Source organism: Papaver somniferum, chromosome 1, assembly GCF_003573695.1.
Source record: "Papaver somniferum cultivar HN1 chromosome 1, ASM357369v1, whole genome shotgun sequence".
Classification (NCBI taxonomy): domain Eukaryota; kingdom Viridiplantae; phylum Streptophyta; class Magnoliopsida; order Ranunculales; family Papaveraceae; genus Papaver; species Papaver somniferum.
Window position 1 is genome coordinate 9,982,870 of NC_039358.1, and position 21,904 is coordinate 10,004,773.

Genomic DNA, 21,904 nt, shown 5'->3' on the forward strand with positions numbered 1-21,904 from the left:
CCTTATCAGGAAGACATACAGTGTCCCAACCCACAAAGTTGTGATGAGTCGTGTTAATATCACCAGACCGCACAAAATTATGAATCCACTTCTCAAGAGTTTTAATGCAAGAAATAGGCCATTTATAAACATGAAAACTGTACAGGGAAGAGCTAGCTATCTTTTAGTAGTTCTAATGCGGTAAATAAGAGTTCGTTGCTCGGACTTGTAAAGATTTAAAAATAAAGATATACACAGAAAATATGTCACAAGATCAAGAGGAACCAGGACTCAGGATTCCAATGTGTTTCATATTCAAGTGGCTCAGAAAATAATCCTAGGCGATTATAGCTCAAAATAAAACAAATATTAACTCTATCTTTGCCAAATTAGATTCCAGAAAATATTACTTGTATATTATAAGCATGGCACATCAAGAATCCCTAGGACTAAGCATGTTCCATCAAACAAAATCACAAGTAATTAATTGAAATCATAAATCAATTAAAATCGGTGCAAAAAGTGAATTAAGAATTATTTAAATAACCACATGGCTAAAAAACAGCTTCCTCCATCATCCCAGTATTGGGGTTTAGCTACTCATAATAATCATGTTCTCAAAATACATACTTGATGCTCAAAATATGATTAAAAGAGTGAAAAATATAAAACAGTGAAACTACGACCCTCTATAAGCGTCCAGAGAAGAACGATACCAGGGAATTGCAGTAAAGTAACGATACTCCGTTGCTGCTGTTGATGCTGCGGAAAATAAGACTGCTCTTTGCAGTCTGTTCTTCGTGATCTTCAAGGTCCTCTAATGGCAGCAACAGCAGCAGGCGGGAATTGCTGCTAATCATTCTTCTTCGCTCCTCTGCGTCCCAAACCTTCCCCAAACTCTTGATAAAGCTTCTCTGAACTCCCACGGGACTTTTTATACTCGACAGGCCCAAAAATCCCTTGGTTTAATCCCGAATATCTTCTATTATTATTCACGGCCTCGTCCGTTATTTCTTTCCATGTGGACTCTGATTTCTCGTTAATAGCAGATATTTGGTTTTTAATAACTTTCCAAACTTTGTTAAGATAGGATAGAAGCGAATCTTATGATATCTTCTGCTGATTAATCACCATATCTTCGAAATATGTTCACGCTCTTGCTGTTGACGTTGTCTTCCTCCAACAGATTATCCAGCTCATTTTGATTAGTTAAACTGCCCAAACTAACTTTGTTTGATCAATACAAGTCCAGCCCAATCATTTACAGCGATTGAATCTCGTTAAAACATCCCGAGAATTCAACTCCAAAATCTGCAGCGTCTGCATTAATTATTCCCGCCAAAACCAAATTCAAACAAAGAAGATGACCTCCCCCTATCCAGTTCAAGGGTGCGAATAGCAAGTGGTCACCCCTTATCAAGTGGGTTCCCCTTATCCAAAGCAGAGAGTCCGAATAACAAATGTCCTCCGGGGATGCTCCGCATAATTTTTCGAGCCGATTTTTCCAAAATTATTTATTTCCAAAAAAATACCTACAAACACACAAAACACCATAATAAGGACGAAAACGAGTACTAACAAAATACACAAAAGAGATGAAAATAGACACATAAATGCGTCTATCAAATACCCCCAAACTTATTATTTGCTAGTCCTCGAGCAAATTTATTCTAGAAAGGAAAATCATTTGAACCCCTAGGTGGCCCTAGTGGCGGAGTGTTGTCTCCGGAGGGTTTACCAGAGGTGTACCCACAAAACCTTTACTCCAGACCCTAACTATCTACACAAAATCTTGGAAAGCACTAAAGAACCTCCTTGGTTGGCATACTTATTAATTATAGGAGGAAGTACCCTGATGCGAAATTCCAATTACTGTACACGAGTTTTCACTCAAGCATACTAAAATTCATATAAGTGACAGAGCTCTACTAAGATAGTTTCACGATGGACATCATAATCGGAGTCATACTAATCACATGAAAAGATTAAGAAGATGGAAAAATAAAAATGTAGATGGTTTTGATGTTAACCAAATGATCGATGTTTCACATATCTGTCTGAAGGCCACTTCCAGAATGAACCTATCCTAATGGACTGAGATACCGGTCTGACTAATATCAACATAACTGGCATATACAAGGGAACCCGTGGTCAATAACTTAAATCTAGATCAACAAACTGGAAAATACAAGGGAACCAGCAGTTTACTACACAGAACAATAACAATTTTTTTTTTATTTTTTTTTAACGGCATGAATAGATCTTTTGGATCCAAGCTCATGCTTCTTGTCAGCATATTACACGATATTTCCCACGGGTCCTGCATTCCACGCTTGCTTAGGCGACGGAAACATGGAGAACACACGCATATTGCTATCCAAGTGTTAATATTTATTCCGATTGGTCTAATTGGTCCGGTCTCAACTTTTTTTTTATATATATATAGTAACTCAATCACTCTAATTCACCCTAGCAGTGGTAACAACTTGAATCGTGTGCCCCACCTAATCACTTAGAGAAACATAGTTTAAAATGAAAAATAAAAAATAAAAATAGAAGTGAAAAGGACTCAACGAAATATGGTGAAACTATCATGTTATTTCTAACACCTGAGCTCTGTGCTTTTATGAATAGAATCTTTAGATGTTTCCATCTATTCAGATTGGTTCCTCAACTCCTACGATCAAAATGCTTCCATCCACTTAGATTAGTTAGTGCAATTCTAAATAGGCATAAATTTCTAAGCTCTGGAGTTTATTTACTGCAACTAAAAAGTTTCTCCCATACCCCCAAACTTAAATCTAACATTGTCCTCAATGTTCTAAAGATGAAATTAAAGCATGAACAAGGAGAAACTGTTACCATTTGAAGCGAAAGATTTAAGGAAAGATATTACCGTGTTGCATGAGCATGGGATACCTCCCAAGAAGTGCTAAGTTTAAAGTCTTCAGCCAGACTAAGAAAAGGATTGGTCAACTCGAACCATAAAGTAACAGTCGAAATAACTGTGGGTCTTCAAAACCAAATAGAGCTGACCATAGGAAACTGCAGTGAACCAAGAAAATGGACAAGGATAGCATGCCCTTACCTAGTTTCCTGAAAACTATCGCTAATTGTGGTTCAGGTTCAGGTTCAGGTTCTATGAAAGGGTCTAAATAGAAGGTTTTTATCGGTTGGATTTCCTCAAAGATAAGATCCGGTTCAGGTATTAGAGTCTGGAAAAACTCAACTAGGAACTTAGAAGCACATAACAACAACCTGAATAACTGGGGATCCTCTAAGTCAATCAGATTTAACTCACACAGCTGACCACAATGAAAGAGGTGGTCTTCCTTAAGAAAATGTGTCGACCCTAATATCCTAAAGTGATTAGGTTTAGTCTCAAAACTTAATAACCGACACATCTTAAAATCAAAAGTTCCCACAATTGGTTGAAAATTTTTTGGTGGGAAAACAAAGTCAATCTTGGTATCATAGCCTGGGTTAACCACATCAACCAGAGGATGGGTTTCTAACAACTAAGCTTCTCTATGGACATCATTAGGTTCGGAAAAACATATATGAAGATAATCTTGTAATATGGTTGAGGCATAAATGTCAAGTCCTACACGAGGGAACTTTCTAAGAGTTAAAGCACATGGAGAATGATAATCACCCCCAAACTTAGAGTTTTCAGTGTCTCTAGAAAGACTAGTCACAACTTCCCTAATTTCTAGGTCATCAGATTCCTGGAAATGGTCAATTGATTCTTCTAAGTCAGGTTCATCCTCACTCATCTCTACGAGTTCATCTTCTTCGTCTAAGACTATTGTTTCTAAATCGCTAGACTCTAAAACATTATTCTCAGAATAAACTCGTTCCTCTAAATCATTATCGGCTTTGTAAACAGGAAATACTACATCGTCTAAAATGAGGGTATCTATAGTCAAATCCTCGTCCTTTTGAATAGGTGAATAATTATTAAAATTATTTGGATTTGAACTAGAAATAATATTATCATTGTAAAGCTCAATTAGAGTAACCATTTCCTGATTACTATTCCTACATAAGTATGATTCTCTATCAACACTATCCTCATCATAATAACATGAAAAAGATCGAACCTCATCAAAACAAGTAGTGTTACCAATTCTAACCTCGTCATCTTGATTATGCAAATAACTATCCTCATTTTTAAGGGTATTATTGGAAACACTATATTGGAAAGTAAGATTATTTCGAGCAAGTCTTTCGTTCGCCTCAGCCATCAGCTTGAGGGATTCCTCTATAGAAAGTTCACTCATAATTGTAGTTCTTTCTTCTATAATTACACTATTCATCTCAGCTAACTTACGCGTCGACTCAGCTAACTCCCTGAGGGACTCTTCTAAAGGAGGAATAGGAACAGAGGGATCATAAAAAGTACTACTTTTCAATAGTTTTATTGTATCCTCTATAGACGAAGAACTAGTACTATAATCTTCTTGCTCGTAAGACTGATGCATGTGTGGATAGTAATTGGGCTCACCAGGGTATGACCCATATCCTTCCAAAGGATGGTGTTCCCAACCACTATTCCCAACATGGTCATAAAAAGGATGATGTCCATATTCAAATTCAGGTCGATACTCATTGTATTGGCTTCTATCTTACCAGTTCGACATTCTTATTTTCAAGGGAATTCTACACAATCACAAACAAGGCTGACTCGACCAAATCAAACCTATAAAATCTAACAAACAACAAGCATGATGGCTCCACTTAGATTGTTTCTAGACTTGCTTCTATCTCTCGAAGGGGATTTCGTTACAATTTAAGCAAACCCCTATGGAATCAATCCGAGTCAAAGTAAGTTGAATTGAGGCGAGGGAAGCTCAGTGGAGCTTTGATACCCAAGGCCTCACCGCTATCTCAAGGCGGTGCAGTCACGCATTCAACTCACAGAAACCATTATGAACTTCAAGGTGTGCTTAAGAAAGTAACCAATATCCTTCGAATTTTTTTTCTAATAAGCGCGTTACCCTATCTGTCTCGTTCTATTCCAAATTTTAAAGCTTGGGTTCGCGTTAGGTTTTGTTTTCCTAAGGCGGGCAAGAAGGGAGCGGTGATGAAATCTGAACCCTTATCTTGTATTGGCCAGGCCTTGCCCTTTACTAGGAATTTAAAACAGTCCAAATTCGTCCTCAATCAATGAATCACCTTAAGGAATATAGTAACTCGCTTACAGGAGATTCGCGAGTGTTTCGATGGACTTACCTCCCGTACCAGACGGGGGATGAACCGTTGAAGTCGACTCGGGCCACGACTCCTATGTCATGTACGAACCCGAAGGGGCCGAGACGATATAGTAATCGTCGTCCTTCCCTGCACACATTTTATATAACTTTTTTTTTTTTTTTAATAATACCCTTCCGTAGGGTTAAAAAAAGAATAAAGTCCAATTGTTTAAAGTCCAAAGTCCAAAATAAATAAATAAATAAAATTACAGTTTTCCTCACACACTCTAAAAAAATTAAAAATTAAAAATTAAATCCTAAAATTGTCATTTTTTCTTCTCTTTTCGCTTTTCGCTTTAAGCTTTTTCCTCTCCAAGTCCTTAGTGCTCCACTTCGAACCTGTAAACCAAAGAAAAAAAAACAAAGTAAAAAGGAACAAATAATAATAAAAAAAAACCTAAAAAAATAAATAAAAATAAATCTATAAACAAGTCCGCATCGGCGGCGCCATTTTGTTTTAGTAGTTTTAATGCGGTAAATAAGAGTTCGTTGCTCGGACTTGTAAAGATTTCAAAATAAAGATATATACAGAAAATATGTCACAAGATCAAGAGGAACCAGGACTCAGGATTCCAATGTGTTTCATATTCAAGTGGCTCAGAAAATAATCCTAGGCGATTATAGCTCAAAATAAAACAAATATTAACTTTATCTTTACCAAATTAGATTCCAGAAAATATTACTTGTATATTATAAGCATGGCACATCAAGAATCCCTAGGACTAAGCATGTTCCATCAAACAAAATCACAAGTAATTAATTGAAATCATAAATCAATTAAAATCGGTGCAAAAAGTGAATTAAGAATTATTTAAATAACCACATGGCTGAAAAACAACTTCCTCCATCATCCCAGTATTGGGGTTTAGCTACTCATAATAATCATGTTCTCAAAATACATACTTGATGCTCAAAATATGATTAAAAGAGTGAAAAATATAAAACAGTGAAACTACGACCCTCTATAAGCGTCCAGAGAAGAACGATACCAGGGAACTGCAGTAAAGTAACGATACTCCGCTGCTGCTGTTGATGCTGCAGAAAATAAGACTGCTCTGTGCAGTCTGTTCTTCGTGATCTTCAAGGTCCTCTAATGGCAGCAGCAGCAGCAGGCGGGAATTGCTGCTAATCCTTCTTCTTCGCTCCTCTGCGTCCCAAACCTTCCCCAAACTCTTGATAAAGCTTCTCTGAACTCCCACAGGACTTTTTATACTCGACAGGCCCAAAAATCCCTTGGTTTAATCCCGAATATCTTCTATTATTCTTCACGGCCTCGTCCGTTATTTCTTTCCTTGTGGACTCTGATTTCTTGTTAATTGCAGATATTTGGTTTTTAATAACTTTCCAAACTTTGTTAAGATAGGATAGAAGCAAATCTTATGATATCTTCTGCTGATTAATCACCATATCTTCGAAATATGTTCACGCTCCTGTTGTTGACGCTGTCTTCCTCCAACAGATTATCCAGCCCATTTTGATTAGTTAAACTGCCGAAACTAACTTTGTTTGATCAATACAAGTCCAGCCCAATCATTTACAGCGATTGAATCTCGTTAAAACAGCCCGAGAATTCAACTCCAAAATCTGCAGCGTCTGCATTAATTATTCCCGCCAAAACCAAATTCAAACAAAGAAGATGACCTCCCCCTATCCAGTTCAAGGGTGCGAATAGCAAGTGGTCACCCCTTATCAAGTGGGTGCCCCTTATCCAAAGCAGAGAGTCCGAATAACAAATGTCCTCCGGGGATGCTCCGCATAATTTTTCGAGCCGATTTATCCAAAATTATTTATTTCCAAAAAAATACCTACAAACACACAAAACACCATAATAAGGACGAAAACGAGTACTAACAAAATACACAAAAGAGATGAAAATAGACACATAAATGCGTCTATCACTATCACAGTTTTAACCAGCTCGACACGCCCCATCATAGATAAAGATTTACCCTTCCAAGCCGCAAATTTGAGCTTGATTCTGTCCATAATCTCATTAAAATGAGAATTCCTTGGTTTACCTTGAAAAATTGGAACTCCAAGATAACGAAAAGGGAGAGTACCCATCGGGATATTTTAAGAAGCAGCAATATTAGAGACTCTATCAGAAATGTGCTTACTTGAATAGATCGTGCATTTAGCTGCACTAATAAACTACCCAGAATTCTGACTGTATTCTTCAAAAATGTTCATCAGAGCTTGCACATCTCTCTTAGTACCTCTGCAAAAAACCATGATGTCATCTTCATAAAGAACATGAGAAGGAGCATTCGTACCTCTTGCAGAGGAGATGTGATGCACTAGACCTTGCGTAAAAGCATTAGCAATTGCACAACTTAAGACATCTTCAGCCAAACAAAAAAGAACGGGAGATAAAGGGTCTCCCTGACGGACTCCTCTAGTGCACCCAAAGTAACCCATAGTCTTGCCATTTACCACAATAGACAGCTTAGCGGAATTAAGGATAGTATGAATCCACCCTACAAATTTCTCACAGAAACCATAGCCCACCAGCGATTGAAGAAGAAACTCCCAATTAAGAGTATCAAAAGCTTTATGAATATCAAATTTGAGAGCAAGGTTTCCTCCAAAAGTCTTGTAGTCAATAATATTGATAGCCTCAGAAGTAATGCCAATACAGTCGAAAATACTTCTGTCCTTAAGAAAAGCTCTTTGCTGCGGAGAGATAATTTTAGAAGCAATAGGGCTTAGACGATCATCTAGAATCTTACCAATAATTTTGAAATGGAAGTTTCCAAGAGCAATTGGACGAAACTTTTCAATAACATCAGCCCCATGCTCTTTGGTAATGATGATTACATGACTAGGGTTCACATTGGGAATGAGCCAGCCATTTTGAAAGAAAAATTATACCGAATTAATCACATCAGTACCCACTATATCCCAGAAAGAAGTGAAAAAGATACCACTAAAACCATCCGGTCCAGGAGCTCCATTAGCGTTCACGTCAACCACAACAGCTTTAATTTCGGCCATATCAGGCACGGCAGTGAGAAAATTATTGTCAGCTTGAGACACCGTACTTTGAATATTTCTGGAAATAAAATCAGTAGAGGGGCTCACAGTGTTACCAGCATACATATCCTGGAAATAAGAAACCACATGATTAGAGACTTCATCATGAGAAACTAATAAATCCCCATCAGCCTTAAGATGAGTAAGTTTATTAGTAGCAGCTCTAATTTTCACATAAGTGTGGAAAAATTTAGTGCAAGCATCACCGTCATTCACCTAGTTGAGCCTATATTTATCTCTCCAAAAGTCTTTCTGAGTTTTAAGAGCATCAACAAGTTTATTAGAAGCTTCACCTTCTACCAAGTCCAGCTTATCTGAGTAACCCTCATCAGTAATTCTCTGTTGAATACTTTCAAGAGCATGAGTAGCATTATTAACATTTAGTTGAATATCCCCAAAGATTTCTTTGTTACAAATTTTTAACACGGACTTCAGAAATTTCAGCTTTTGAATAAGTACATACATGGGGCAACCAAAGAACTGCTGCTGCCAAGCCTTTAGTACAACATCACGTAAGCCAGAGTGATTCAACCAAGCACTCTGGAATTTTAAAGAGGAAGAAAAAGTTGTGTCACCCTTATAAGCCTAAAACAGTAAGGGATGATGATCAGACTTTACACGAGCAAGAGTACTGCACATCGAAGAATCCCAGGATACAAGCCATTGTTCATTACAAATAACTCTATCTAGCCGAAGCTCAGTATGATGTCTGCCTGTACGACTATTAGTACAGGTGTAGGAATCACCTCTATTATCTAGGTGATGAAGATCATTCGTCTCCGAAAAGGCCAAGAAATCATCACAAGATGCTTTAGAAGGAGGAGGACCACTGGATTTTTCATGAGCACCCAGAACTGCATTAAAATCACCAATGATGCACCAAGGACTAGGAAAGTTAGCTATCATATCCGTCAGGCTCAACCACAAATCTCTACGAGTGAGATAAGAATTTGACGCATAAACACCAACAATGTAATATTTCATGTCACCCAAGCTTGCTTCACAAGAAATCATCTGCATGGAATTAGACACCACCATAACATTATTATGACTAGCACACAGACACCATAAATTCGAATGCTGAGCCCCTCAACTAACTTCAAGTAAAGGTTAGACCAAAAGCTATCAGGAATAGAACCAAAATCCACCCAAGGTTCAACAATAAATACAAAATCCGAAGAGAATTTATGACAATGATTAGAAAAAACTAGTTGCGTGTCAGTGTTTCCAAAGTCACGCAAATTCCAATAGATATTTCTAATTGAGAAGAATTTGTACCACTACTTGGACGCATATTCCAAGGTTTAGATTGTGATTCTGCCATAGCAGCTTTCTTAGCTTTTTCACGAGCCCGTTTTTTCTGAGATTTCGTAAGAACTGCTTCAAAAGGGCAAGCATTCTCATCTTCAAGAGTATCAATGCTAATAGCATCATCTACATTATCTTCTTGTTGGTGAAATATGGGAATTTCAGAATTTTCAATATCATTATCAGGTGAAGTATCAACACCAGATCCATTTAACACATTCATTCCTGAGTGAGTCTCAGTATTACATGGCACAGTAACTTCGACTGTTCCATTAATAATACCCACCTCTGCAAAAAATTTATCAACATTATTACCAGAGGCTGGGAGAGACTCATTACCACTAGACTGTGCAACTTCAACAACACTAGCAGTTATCTCAGGTACTACCGGGGGAGTACTAGATGAAATGACACCATTAGTATCACATGTAGTTGTTGAATTAGTCTTCTTAGGGACATAATGAGATTTCTTATTATTAGAAGCATCCTTAGTCGGCTCATTAACATTCGCTTCTTTTTGTTTCTTCTTCTTACAGGAGCTTTCCTCTTGACCTATTGTTTTACAAAAGGAACAATAGGATGGGATTTTTTCATAGTCAATTGAGACAAAAAAGGAATAACCATTTCTCTCAATAAGAACTTCATAAAGTAATGGCTTTGCTAGATCAATCTCTACCAAAACTCTCGCATATAAACCAAAGCTTCTTATTAATGTAGCTTTATCAATGTATAAAGGATCACCTAGAGTACTTGAGATCTCAAACAAAGTTTTAGATCTCCAGTATTCATAACTTAAATCATAAATACGAACCCAAACCTGAGATAGGGTTTGATGTTGTTTATATGGATTAAAATCTGGGATCCACTGATGAAAATGAAAAATTCCAGGCTTGATATTACATGCTCCTGCAGAACGAACATAGGTGACATCTTCCTCACAAGAAAACTTGAAGCAGAAGAAAACTTTACCTAATGGAGAAATAAACCAAGGTTTAATATTCCACAATTGTTTTAGCTTGTCATGAATCTCTGGGATCTTCATTGGAGCTGAACCCTTAGGCAAAACCATCCTACCAATTAAGCAGTTTTTATAATCTTGCACCCTGGTTGATATTCATCCTCAGATATACGAATTGAAACATGAGATCCATTAAAGCAAGGTTTGGCCAACTTGGATGAATCAAAATATAACGGTTTAAAATACGAAACCATACTAGCATAAGATTTACGCTTAATATTCTCATAAGCATAATCAATATTGTCATTAGGGTTTATAATATTGTCTTGTGTTGAGACAACATTACTTGTATCATTAGAAAGATCTAGAAAAGACCAAGGACATATTAGTGTTGATTTCACAGATTGTGATGAAGAAGAAGAGGGAATCTCCATGAGAGATTTTTTTTCATGGAGCGTTTTTTCGGACCAAGAGAGATTTTTTTCAGGTACTTGTTGTCTCTTTTGCTTTGCGTTTTCGTTATCCATTGTTACGCCTCCCCCCTTATTTTGATGAAATGAGTGGCGGGAATTACCTTCTCAGGGAGCTCCTCCACTACACCATTTTTAGTGTTTAGTAACAGGCTTTCAGTTGCAAAGAGGGGTTGCAACAGCTTGAATCTGTACGAAAGTCGGTGTTGCAATTTTTCGCAACGGCTCATAAGCAGTTGCGAATTTTCGGTTCCAACAGTTTCTAAGTGTTGCAACGTGAGTTTGTCGCAACAGTTTCGAACGGTTGCGAAATAAGATCGTCGCAACAACTTTAAACAATTGCGAAACTGGAATTTCGCAACAGCTTGTCCCAGTTGCGAATATTTTGCAACATCAAAAAAATAGTGGTTTTGACTGGTCAAACCTTGGTTTTGACCTAATCAAATCAAGTCAAAATCAGGTTTTGGACCGGTCAAAACCACTATTTATTTACTTTTTAATCAGGTTTTAATTCTTCAGTTTCCCTGTTCATTTGGAAATCATTCCCCTTCAACAATTTCAGGCAGAATTACAGTGACATTCTTCAGCTCTTAGGCAAAAACATTCAAAGCATATACCCATAAGTTTCTAAGAGACATAACTTTGGCAATACATAGTCATTTCATACATTGAATTATAAACACCAACCATCATTGTACTTAGGAAACTCATGAAATCATAAACTAAATATTTGTTATGTATACCTCTGAAAAGAACTACTTAGGCAATACATATAAATTTCTTAACTTCCAATCTGTAGCTAGAAATATTTCTTAAGTTCCAAGGACATACAAATTCTGTGTGTAGTATCAAAAAAATGACAAATATGTAAACGTTCCCTAAGTTTTCAAAACATAGAAATTCTGCAGTTGCAGTTGTCATGTGAAGTGTAATAGCAGTAGTAGATACAATCTTAAAGGAACAAGACTGGAGACAAGCTCAACATTCATTACCTACATGCTCAAACAAGTATAACTTCTTGTTGCTTCATAACCAGCCTTGTAAATAGTCGCACTTACTGCTCATATCTGTGACCTGCAAAACCCATGTACACCATGAGAGTAGCCATTGTCAAAAAGAATTGTAACAGTAATACAGGGAAACAAATAACAGTTTTCATTGACAAACTAAAAAAGGTTAGCTAAAAAGATTAGTGGTAAAGAAATTTTTTTCCTACTTTCTAAGTGATTTCAGAACTCGAGGACTACTGTTTTTCTTCCATATATCTAAGTTTAATAGATATGAAAAAGGTTAACTAAAACGAAAGCTAGCGCAAATTATTTGTTTGCCTGTTTCAGAGTAGTTTCAGAAATGCACATACCTATTTATCCAAACCAATTGCTTTTAGGATGATAAGGTTCCTTCATTAGTTGTATCCCACTCTTCTTCAGCTTCATTACTGTTGACAAGAACAGCACCATCTGTAGAATCAACATCGACATCAACATCGTCTTCTTCTTGGGTTCCATGCTCTTCATGTTCTTCTCCGTTATCTTCTACCTACTGAGACAAAAAGTGAAACAAATCAACATCCAGTTCCCATCACGGAAGATAAGAATAATAAAAGGGAGCATTTTACATAGAAACAAAGAAAATGCCTGGATGGATTAATACTGTTTGAGAAATTCGCATGCGTTAAGTCTTGCGGATGCACCTGGAAGCCTTTTGCCAACTTCTATCTAGTTCACTAACCTGTTCATCAAACATATTTCGACTTCTTAAATAAGAATAACAACAGACCAATATCAAACGAGCGAGGAAACTTCATTTAAAGCAAAAACACTACTACTTAATAGAGTCTCCGCAAACTCTTCAACTTTGCCGAAAGATTTCATTCTCGTAAAGTCAGACCAAGCAAGGTGATAGAAACACTAACTGAAGCAAGAAAATTCAACTTCTATCAGTTAAGAAACTTCACAAAAGCCTACAATAAACATATGGATTCATGATATACACTCAGACAACTAAATACCATTGGATTCAGAAGCAACTTGTGGGTAAAATCCAGCTAAAGCTCGGAATCGGTTGCCCTTTCCTTGACCAATTTTCCAATCTGGACAAACACAAGTATGCGATTAGTACTAATTTCTGTTGCACGCCCAGCAAGAGCGATGTGCTAGATGTCGCACGCCTACTTTCGGTGAAGCTGCTCAAAATCTACAACAAACAATGAACCATTTTACTATTAGTATTCAGCATCCGAAATGAGAACACTATCGTTTTACTTACTAAACATGTGAGTGTCAGTAAGAAGAACACAGAAATGATAAAAAAGTGATATGAAGGCACGGAGCGTACAGAACTAGGTGAAGGCCATCTATGTTACTTTGCAGTTTCTGAATTAGGTTCTTGTCAGTAGACATAACACAGACTACTACTGGAAAGTACAACTGCATTACTAGGATCAATTTTGATGGCCTGTAAAGCAAACCACTTAAACAAACCACAAACTCATATCTATAAAGAGATTTTAGCTCAAGAACTTTATCCACAACCATCATATGCAGACATAACTTTTAAAGGAAATTCAACACTTAGATGTACGAAATTGAACAAATTGAGAACATAAAATACAGACGTAAACTGGTATATTACCACAAGTTTCTTCGTGTCATCGTGCTTTCCTTCCATTATAAGCTGCAGGACCCTAGCTTCCAACTGATTCAGACTCAATTCTAGTTTACCAATTGCACTCTCTTCACTAGTGACTGAAATACATTAGACGTGGTACGTTACAAACTGAATAAGAGCACTCCAGTTTATATCGAAATTATCAAATCAGGGAAATAATATCAACCCCAGTACCAACTATAGGTATACATATACAAATATTCACCCAAAATTGCAGTTCAATGAAAATGACATGAAGAAATGAGTACCTGCTCAATTACAAGCATATATAAGCTTGAACCCCAACGATCAACATGGGGCCAATTTAAACCCCTTTTCACCACTTGCCAAACTGAGACAACATCAACACCAGAGCTATACTAATCAACAGCAAATTTTCACAAATATTTACAGGGTGATTGAGAAATAAGAACAAATTAATGTCCTTCGTTGATTTCAGCCACAATTTTCCTTGACATAAACATAACCATTTGATTCAGGCAGACCTATAAAAAAGATAACTCCATGTTAGATCATAATGTGACATCATTAAGACTAAGCCAATCAGAAAGGCATAGAGGAAAAATGCAATTGTAATTTCAGAGAACTGAATATGCCATACTAAGTATAATAGGTTTCCACTGAAAGCTGAGTCCTCGAGTGGACGAAGTCACAAAGAAGTACACAACGCTAGTGTGATAGCAATGTTCTGAGACGCTATTTAGGGACGTAGAAGTCGAAAACCCGTACTTGAGCATAGGTCCTACTACTTATCAGTATATTAGTAACACAATTATGCAAGAAAAGTAGTTCAACTCTAAACCGATATTTATGGAACCCGAAATAGCTTTACGATAGCCATGACAATCTTAATAAAGTATTCTGGGAGGCGAAACTCATCCATCCTAGCCAAGATAATCACAAAAAGAAATTCAAAGCTTTTGTAGCATATTCAGTAAATACCTTCTTCAAGCTTGTTTATACACGACCCGCACTCACCACCTTTATAAGGGTGTCTCCATATTATTGCTAACTACAAAGAATCATTAGCTTGCTTTTAGAAAGAAATGAAGAAACAAACTATATTAGAAGAGTCACAAAAAGTCGAGGCTGCAGTCAGAAAATGCTTAAGGATCATTCTTTTGAAGGCACCAAAAACGCAGCATATGTAAAGACAAGAATTGAGTAGATTGAAAAGGTTTACCTGGATAAGTATCCGTACTAGCAGTGGATACTTATTGCACAACTTTAACTACTGCTAGTATATGTACTCTATTGATTTAATGCTACCACCACCATCTGTATCGACACCAGCACCAGCCAAATGGGAGCATGAGTCATGACTTAAATTGTCACTGAAATTTAAAAGCATCCTAAGATATTGCCACCGGCAAATCACTTACGTATACATTATGTACACATAAAATACTGTATGCAATATCTCCATTTTTGAAAAGGGGAAAAGCGACTTATCTTCGTAAACACAGTGTCCACCACCAAGGTTCTAAAATGAACAAAAATACAATCCAAAAGAACAATCTTAAGATCGTTGGTATTGTACCTGACCCAACAAGTGCTTATAAAAAATGCATGAGTGAAATGGGTGTGAAGGTGGACTAAATAAAGCATTCACTGTACCATGGTAGATTACACAGTATATTTGACAAGAAAAACACTAGCCAAACCATAACTACTAAGAAACAAAAACATCTTGGTGGCATTGAAAACCAAATTAAGGAATTTTAGTATTCAATTGACTATCTAATCCAACAAGGAAAAACAACAGTCTAATCTAAATCAACTACAACAAGATGTATCTTTTCATACTCTGAACTTAGATGTTCAATACTAAGTTTACCCATTCTAAAAACCATCGTTTTCCTACACATTCAAACTAACTCCACATTATAAATTAATTAATATCATGGAATTAATCATGCCATTGATAGGAATCCACAAGCATATATACATGTACAAATACCAAAACTGTAAATCATACTTGGTGGAAGTAAAAAAAAACACAACATACCCATGTCATCCGTTAATAATTAATGAGACCTTAAAACAAAAGTAGGTGATCAAGCCTGTCAATTTTTATTGGTTTTCACTTTTATTTTGTCAGAATGACATATCCGGCGAGAAGATCATCCACACTAAAAACCAGCCATTACCTCCATTCCATTATCTCCAAATGATCCCACAGAAGTCTTGTCACAACATTAAGTGAAATTATTTCCTCTTATAATAGGACGATAAACTTATGAATAGAGATAAATGATTAGCATGTTAAACAACACTATATTCGTTTTACCGAGCTTGAACATGAGACATAGGTCAGAATTTTATTAATTATTTATCCGCGACACATAACTTTGAAAATCCTTTCGGAAGGTTTTTTCAAGCTCTCTCAAACTTGAATGGGCTTTATACATCGGGATCAGTTAGCACCCTCTAATGGAAAAGCATATAAGGATTACATCTAGATCAGTTATTATCCTATAATGGAAAAGCATATAACGAATATCATTCTGATTTTAGATAGCCAAGATAGCTAGAGTAAAAGAACTACCTCTTTTCTGGAAGAAAGTGGCAAGTCATTCGAGTACTCAAACATAAAAACTCTTTGATTGCAACTTCCTGCAAGATGAATGACATAAAAACCATTTGCACCATTCATTACAACTGGCATATTTAAGTTCCAGTAATGTGCATTAGCACGATCTACAATACAATGCTCATACAGCAGTTCCCAATGCCAAAATTTTAAGCATAATAATGTGCCACTGCAAAGAAAATAAAGGAATGACAAACTTACCGAGCCACACCACAAACCACGATACACAGTTCTGCATGAACCCGAGACCAGCATAAAGAGTTTTAAATAGCAGATTGCTCTTTGAAGTTGAAAAATCCATTGAAATCTATTCTAGAAGAGTAATTAGCAATAGATAAAATATTAGTACCATGCCCTATTTGTTCATCGACTGACAAACTTTCTCACATGATATCAGATATCATTAAATTTAATGATATTATATATCCATGTACCAGTTCTTGGTCTACGTATCATATCTCTCCCCTGCATCACAAACAAAAAATTAGCCACATCATACATCACTTCCCTCCAAGCCTTCAAGGTAGTAGTCATTGACATCTTCTAGTCACATTCATTTACATCAAAAGTCAAATCTTTAGCATTGATATACTGCAATAACAAATTTTATCAACTAAAACAAAATTAAACATCTTTATCATTAATTTGACATTATTGTAGTAAAATCAAACAAATCATAGCTTGCATTTATATCTAATTGAAAAGGAAAAACAAAAATCAAAACTAGGGTTTGGTTTATACCTTTGTTCTACATCTGACATTTGAAGAATAAAGAACCCCAAATTACTTAGAATTTAAGGAAAGAGTTAATGACTCTCCAGGTGGGTTTATGAAGAAATCTTCTGAAAAAAGAAAAGGTATTTTAGGGGGAAATCTCGTGCCAACAACACTAAAAGAACAAAGAAACGCGGATTAACTCTGATTCCCCTCATGAGGTCAAAATTTTGTATCCCGTAGATGATTTGAGAACGAAAATATGTTATGGGTAATCCAGATCTATCTATAAGTTTAAAGATTTTGAAGGGGAAGAAAAAATATCTGAATCTAGGGTTTACTTCATAGAAGTGAAATAGAAAAAAGGAGAAGAAGCAGTTCATGTGCTGGTAATGAGGATACCTTATTCTTCGACGACGACAATGGAGGTTTGGTTCTGATATCGATGATAATGATGGTGGTTGTACTAGAAAGAGGGGAAGTAATGAGGAAGAACGGGAGAGAAAGAAGATAAAATGAGATAGAGAATGAGAGGTTGTTCCCGATAACAAAAGAGAAAGAAGATAAAACTTCAACCTGTTGCGAATCGTAACAATATCAAACTGTTGCGAGTTTTGTAACAAAGACAAACTGTTGTAAAGAATTTGCAACTGAAATTCGCAACTAAAATTCGCAACAGGGACAAAGCTGTTGCGAAATCTAGTTACTAATCCTTGAATTTGGTGTAGTTCTCCTTCCAATCGCTTAGGGTGGAAGCCCCCTTCTTAAGTGATGGAAGAGTATCTGAACATGCTCAAATGTGATTGGACTGAGAGGAGTCTAAGGAAGAAAACTAAGCGAGAAGCAGCCCAGTCATCTGTTCCGCGCTCTTGCTCTTCTACTAATACCTCGTCCTTGCAGCCTCAGCAGAGCCATCAGAGGAGCGCGTCACAGCCTCCCGTGGGTGCAAGTAGCAGCCCAACCCCTTCATTTGTAGATCAGTTGAGAAATCTGTGGGTTAGTCTTCCCAAAGGAGTTGTTTGGGGTATCTCCGCGCCTCTATGTATCGTCAGTTCATCCTCTTCGGGCCGAAACCTTCCGCGGTCGGGGTGAATCTCCGGTGTCTCCCACTGTCGTTCTGCAATCAATGAGTCCATCTGGGTCCAGCCTGTCGGTTTTTGGTGGGTCTTCGTCCCACGTGGCATTAACTGTTAATGATCCTGCAGGTGACTTCCTATTTAATACGTGTCTTCGTTCTTATTATTCTCCCTCTCTCCTCTCTTTTTTTTTATATAAATCTGAGTTGTTTTTGCGATGATTCTCATTTCTCATTTGTCAGACTCCCCTAATGGCTCTGAGTCGTCCTCTAGTTCCTCTGCTTCTCGCTCTAAAGCCGCTGATATTCTGCCAGATTCGTCAATTCCTGAGGTTAGTCTTTTTTTTTTCGTTTACTTATCGCTACTTTCTTATGTTGACATATTGTCATTGGTGCCAGGATATGGGTAAGAAGCGCAAGGAAATTGTTAAGCCTGACACGGATGGTGTGCGGCGTGTAGTCCATAACAGCGATGGGCCTACTAAACGCGCTAAGATGGATGGTGGTAGCTTGTCTTCCCCTTCAGAGAAGCATACTGATGCTCCTGCTTCTGACATACCAACCATCCCCGTTGTGTCAGAAGACTCCGAAGACGTACGATTTCGTTTCCCTTTGGTGGTGAGCGCCACCGATGCTGGGGTAGACCCTGCTACCCACACCCTCGTCCATGGCTTCTGGGTTCCGACTGATTATGTTGCCGCTTATAGGGACATCATCGAGCGTGGTGGTGGTCATATGGCGAAGGAGGGTCTTTTGGGCATCCGCATTTTTTGCTACATGACTAGAAATATTTTGGAAGTCGCGGACCGTCTTACGCGCGTAGGGGATGATCCTGTTGATGCAACGACGTAACGTGGCTGGGAAACTACTGTGAAGTCCGTGCTTAATGTTAAGTTTCCGATAACTTGGTTGGAGGAGTTGTTGGCACAATTGAAGGGACGTTATGACCCTCGTGGTCGTCTCACGAGTCAAATTTCTCAGTTATAGGGGAAGCTGAAGAAGTGCTCGGAGACAATTTCTAGCAAGAAGGAGGTGCTGGATCTATTACTTGATGATGTTAGCGTGGCCATTGACGAGGTGTTACGAGCTGAGACTGCGGAAGCAACAGTTCGTGCTGAGCTTGAGAAGAAGCGGCAAGAGTTGGATAGGCTCTAATTTGTTTGAAGCGCTTCGTCCTTGGTTTTTCCTTTATTTTGCTCTATTGAACTTGTCTTTTAGGTGATGTACTTTGTTTGTTTGTTTTTGGATTGTGGGATATTGTGGTGTTTGATTAATTGTTTCTGTTGTTGATAATTTATTATCCTTGGTTAATTCTCCTCTCTTATTATTGGGTGGTATGTGAGGTTGGAAAAAACGCGTTTACCCTTCTTTTTATTTATTGAGGTGTTGGGGTGGGCGGTCGTTGGTGAAACGCGCCTACTCCCCCCACCCTTTTTTTTAGCTATCAAGTGAGGTGAGCGTTGATAACACGCGCCTACTCCCCCTTATTTTATTGAATAGATATCGTGTGGGATGGGCGTCAACCAAGGGCGCCTGTTCTTCCTTTCCCTTAGCACTTCTTGGATGTCAGTCGGTCGGGAAATTTTGGCTAAACTGATAACTTTTGAATATTTATCAATCAACGAGGCGTCTTTGGCTATCCTGAGACCTTTTATAGATTTGTCAGTCAATCAGGCGCCTTTGGCTAACCTGAGACCATTTGTAAATTTGTCAGTCAATCAGGCGCCTTTGGCTAACCTGAGACTTTTTGCGGATGTCAGTCGATCAGGCGCCTTTGGCTAACCTGAGACCTTTTGTAGATTTGTCAGTCGATCAGGCGCCCTTAGCTAACCTGAGACCATCTGTGAATTTTTCAGTTAATCAGGCGCCTTTGGATAACCTGGGACCTTTTGTAGATGTCATTCGATCAGGCGCCTTTGGCTAATCTGAGACCTTTTGTGGATTTGTCAGTCGATCAGGCGACCTTAGCTAACCCGAGACCTTTTGTAGACTTTTCAGTCAATCAGGCGCCTTTGGCTGACCTAAGACCTTTCGTAGATTCTTCAGTCAATCAGGCGCCTTTGGCTGACCTGAGACCTTTTGTAGATTTGTCAGTCGATCAGGCGCCCTTGGCTAACCTGAGACCTGATACCTTTCGTAGATTCGTCAGTCAATCAGGCGCCTTTGGCTAACCTGAGACCTTTTATAGATTTGTCAGTCGATCAGGCGCCTTTGGCTGACCTGAGAACTTTTGTAGATTTGTCAGTCAATCAGGCTCCCTTCGCTAACCTGAGACCTTTTGTATATTTATCAGTCTATCAGGCGCCTTTGGCTGACCTGAGACCTTTTGTAGATTTTTCGGTCAATCATGCGCCCTTGGATAACCTGAGATATTTTTTAGATTTGTCAGTCGATAGGCGCCTTTGGCTGACCTGAGACCTTTTTTGGATTTGTCAGTCAATCAGGCGCCCTTTCCTAACCTGAGACCTTTTGTAAATTTGTCAGTCTATCAGGCGCCTTTGGCTGACCTGAGACCTTTTGTAGATTTGTTAGTCAACCAGGATCCCTTGGCTAACCTGAGACCTTTTGTAGAATTTTCAGTCGATCAGGCGCCTTTGGCTGACCCGAGACCTTTTGTAGATTTTTCAGTTAATCAGGCGCCCTTGGATAACCTGAAACCTTTTGTAGATGTCTACTAATAGTTGGTAGGGAAAACTTTTTTTACCACAAAGAGGTTGTTTACAATTTTTGCGTTATTACTCACATTTCCCTTGTTCTCCTGTCTTTCACATCAATGGCGAAGGAAAGGGTCATGCTCGATCGTTTGCTTGAATGGCCCGAGTTCTCCAGAGGCGCGCTTTCGTTCAAATATACTCCTTATGGAGATACATTCTTTCGGGTGTCATAATCTTCGGTGATAGTGGCAGTACCTGGCAGAGTTCTGATCCATCTTTTTGACGTCTACTACCGTCGTGAGGAGCTGGATTTCTCCTCTGGTGACCCATTGGATAAGTAATTCGACCGCGCGCTCTTTAGGGCAAGGGAGAGGAGGTGGTGGATTAAAGTCGCGCCTAGCCCCTCCATTTATTCCTCATCCTCTTCCGCCAGCTCAGAATTGATCTCTTCTTTCACTGTTAGTGTTGGGTCTTACGTTGCGCGACTCCTCTGACGCGATGTTGACCGTATGGCGCCAAGTAGAGTGTTTATGCATTTCTTCTACACAATCGTCAATCCTTTCATCTGCTTCCTCTTGCTCGACAAAGGTTTGGAATCTGAAGTTGATCAAATTCCCTTGAAAGATGGGATCAATCCCCGTACGCAGATCTCGACGAGTGTCTCTTCATTGATTTATTCATGACAGTCTAGCGCCAGGCCCCGGAACCGTAAGATATACTTTCCTATTTCTTCCCCCACCCGTTGTCCATTCTTGCTTAAATATATCGTCGTGATTTTCCTCTTAGATGAGTAGAATTTCTTAAGGAAGAGTGTGGACATGGCTGGCCACGAGTCTACACTTTCTGCCTTTAGGTTGTCATACCAAGTGAATGTCGTGCCAGTGAGCGATTTGGGGAATTCTCTTGGTAATAACTTTCCATCGGAGGATCTATCATTCATTGCTGATAGGAATCAGATAAGATGTTCTCGGGCGTTTCCTTGTCCGTCGTATGTCTTGAATTTTGGAGATGTGTAGTCTTCGGGGTATTGGTATTTTCTGATATCCGTCGGTTATGGGATGCTTACGTGGAAATGGTTGTATTGTTTCACCAAATGATAGTTTTTCTCCAAATACTTCGCCATTTCTTTTTGTGACATCTCCTTTGCACTTCTCTCCCTTCGTCTTTTCTCTGGGAGTGTCTTGTCCTGCTATTA

General features: G+C 38.3%; 1 protein-coding gene and 2 long non-coding RNA genes across 4 annotated transcripts; 1 reads left to right on the forward strand and 2 right to left on the reverse strand.

The window, feature by feature from the left end:
• Positions 1 to 9,474: 9,474 nt before the first annotated feature.
• LOC113347282 lies at positions 9,475 to 10,644 on the reverse strand. The gene has a single exon (XM_026590935.1). The coding sequence runs from the start codon at positions 10,642 to 10,644 to the stop codon at positions 9,475 to 9,477; it is 1,170 nt and encodes a 389-aa protein (XP_026446720.1).
• Positions 10,645 to 11,828: 1,184 nt separating this feature from the next.
• Positions 11,829 to 15,060, reverse strand: LOC113325770. 2 transcript variants are annotated; one of them, XR_003348125.1, is made up of 9 exons: positions 14,857 to 15,060; positions 14,616 to 14,685; positions 13,922 to 14,158; positions 13,638 to 13,750; positions 13,015 to 13,095; positions 12,832 to 12,917; positions 12,657 to 12,734; positions 12,364 to 12,545; positions 11,829 to 12,077 (listed from the first exon to the last, which is right to left on the reverse strand). It is a non-coding gene; the product is annotated as an uncharacterized LOC113325770 (long non-coding RNA). The 2 variants fall into 2 exon arrangements; XR_003348126.1 differs by having other exon boundaries at positions 12,364 to 12,734; positions 13,922 to 14,004.
• A 2,990-nt stretch (positions 15,061 to 18,050) lies between these two features.
• LOC113340494 lies at positions 18,051 to 18,498 on the forward strand. Its single transcript, XR_003355508.1, has 3 exons — positions 18,051 to 18,185; positions 18,299 to 18,387; positions 18,455 to 18,498. It is a non-coding gene; the product is annotated as an uncharacterized LOC113340494 (long non-coding RNA).
• The last annotated feature ends 3,406 nt before the right edge of the window (positions 18,499 to 21,904 follow it).

Bases quoted from the DNA above. Each gene is read 5' to 3' on its own strand.
- LOC113347282 (XM_026590935.1), bottom strand. From the start codon at position 10,644: ATGGTTTTGCCTAAGGGTTCAGCTCCAATGAAGATCCCAGAGATTCAT.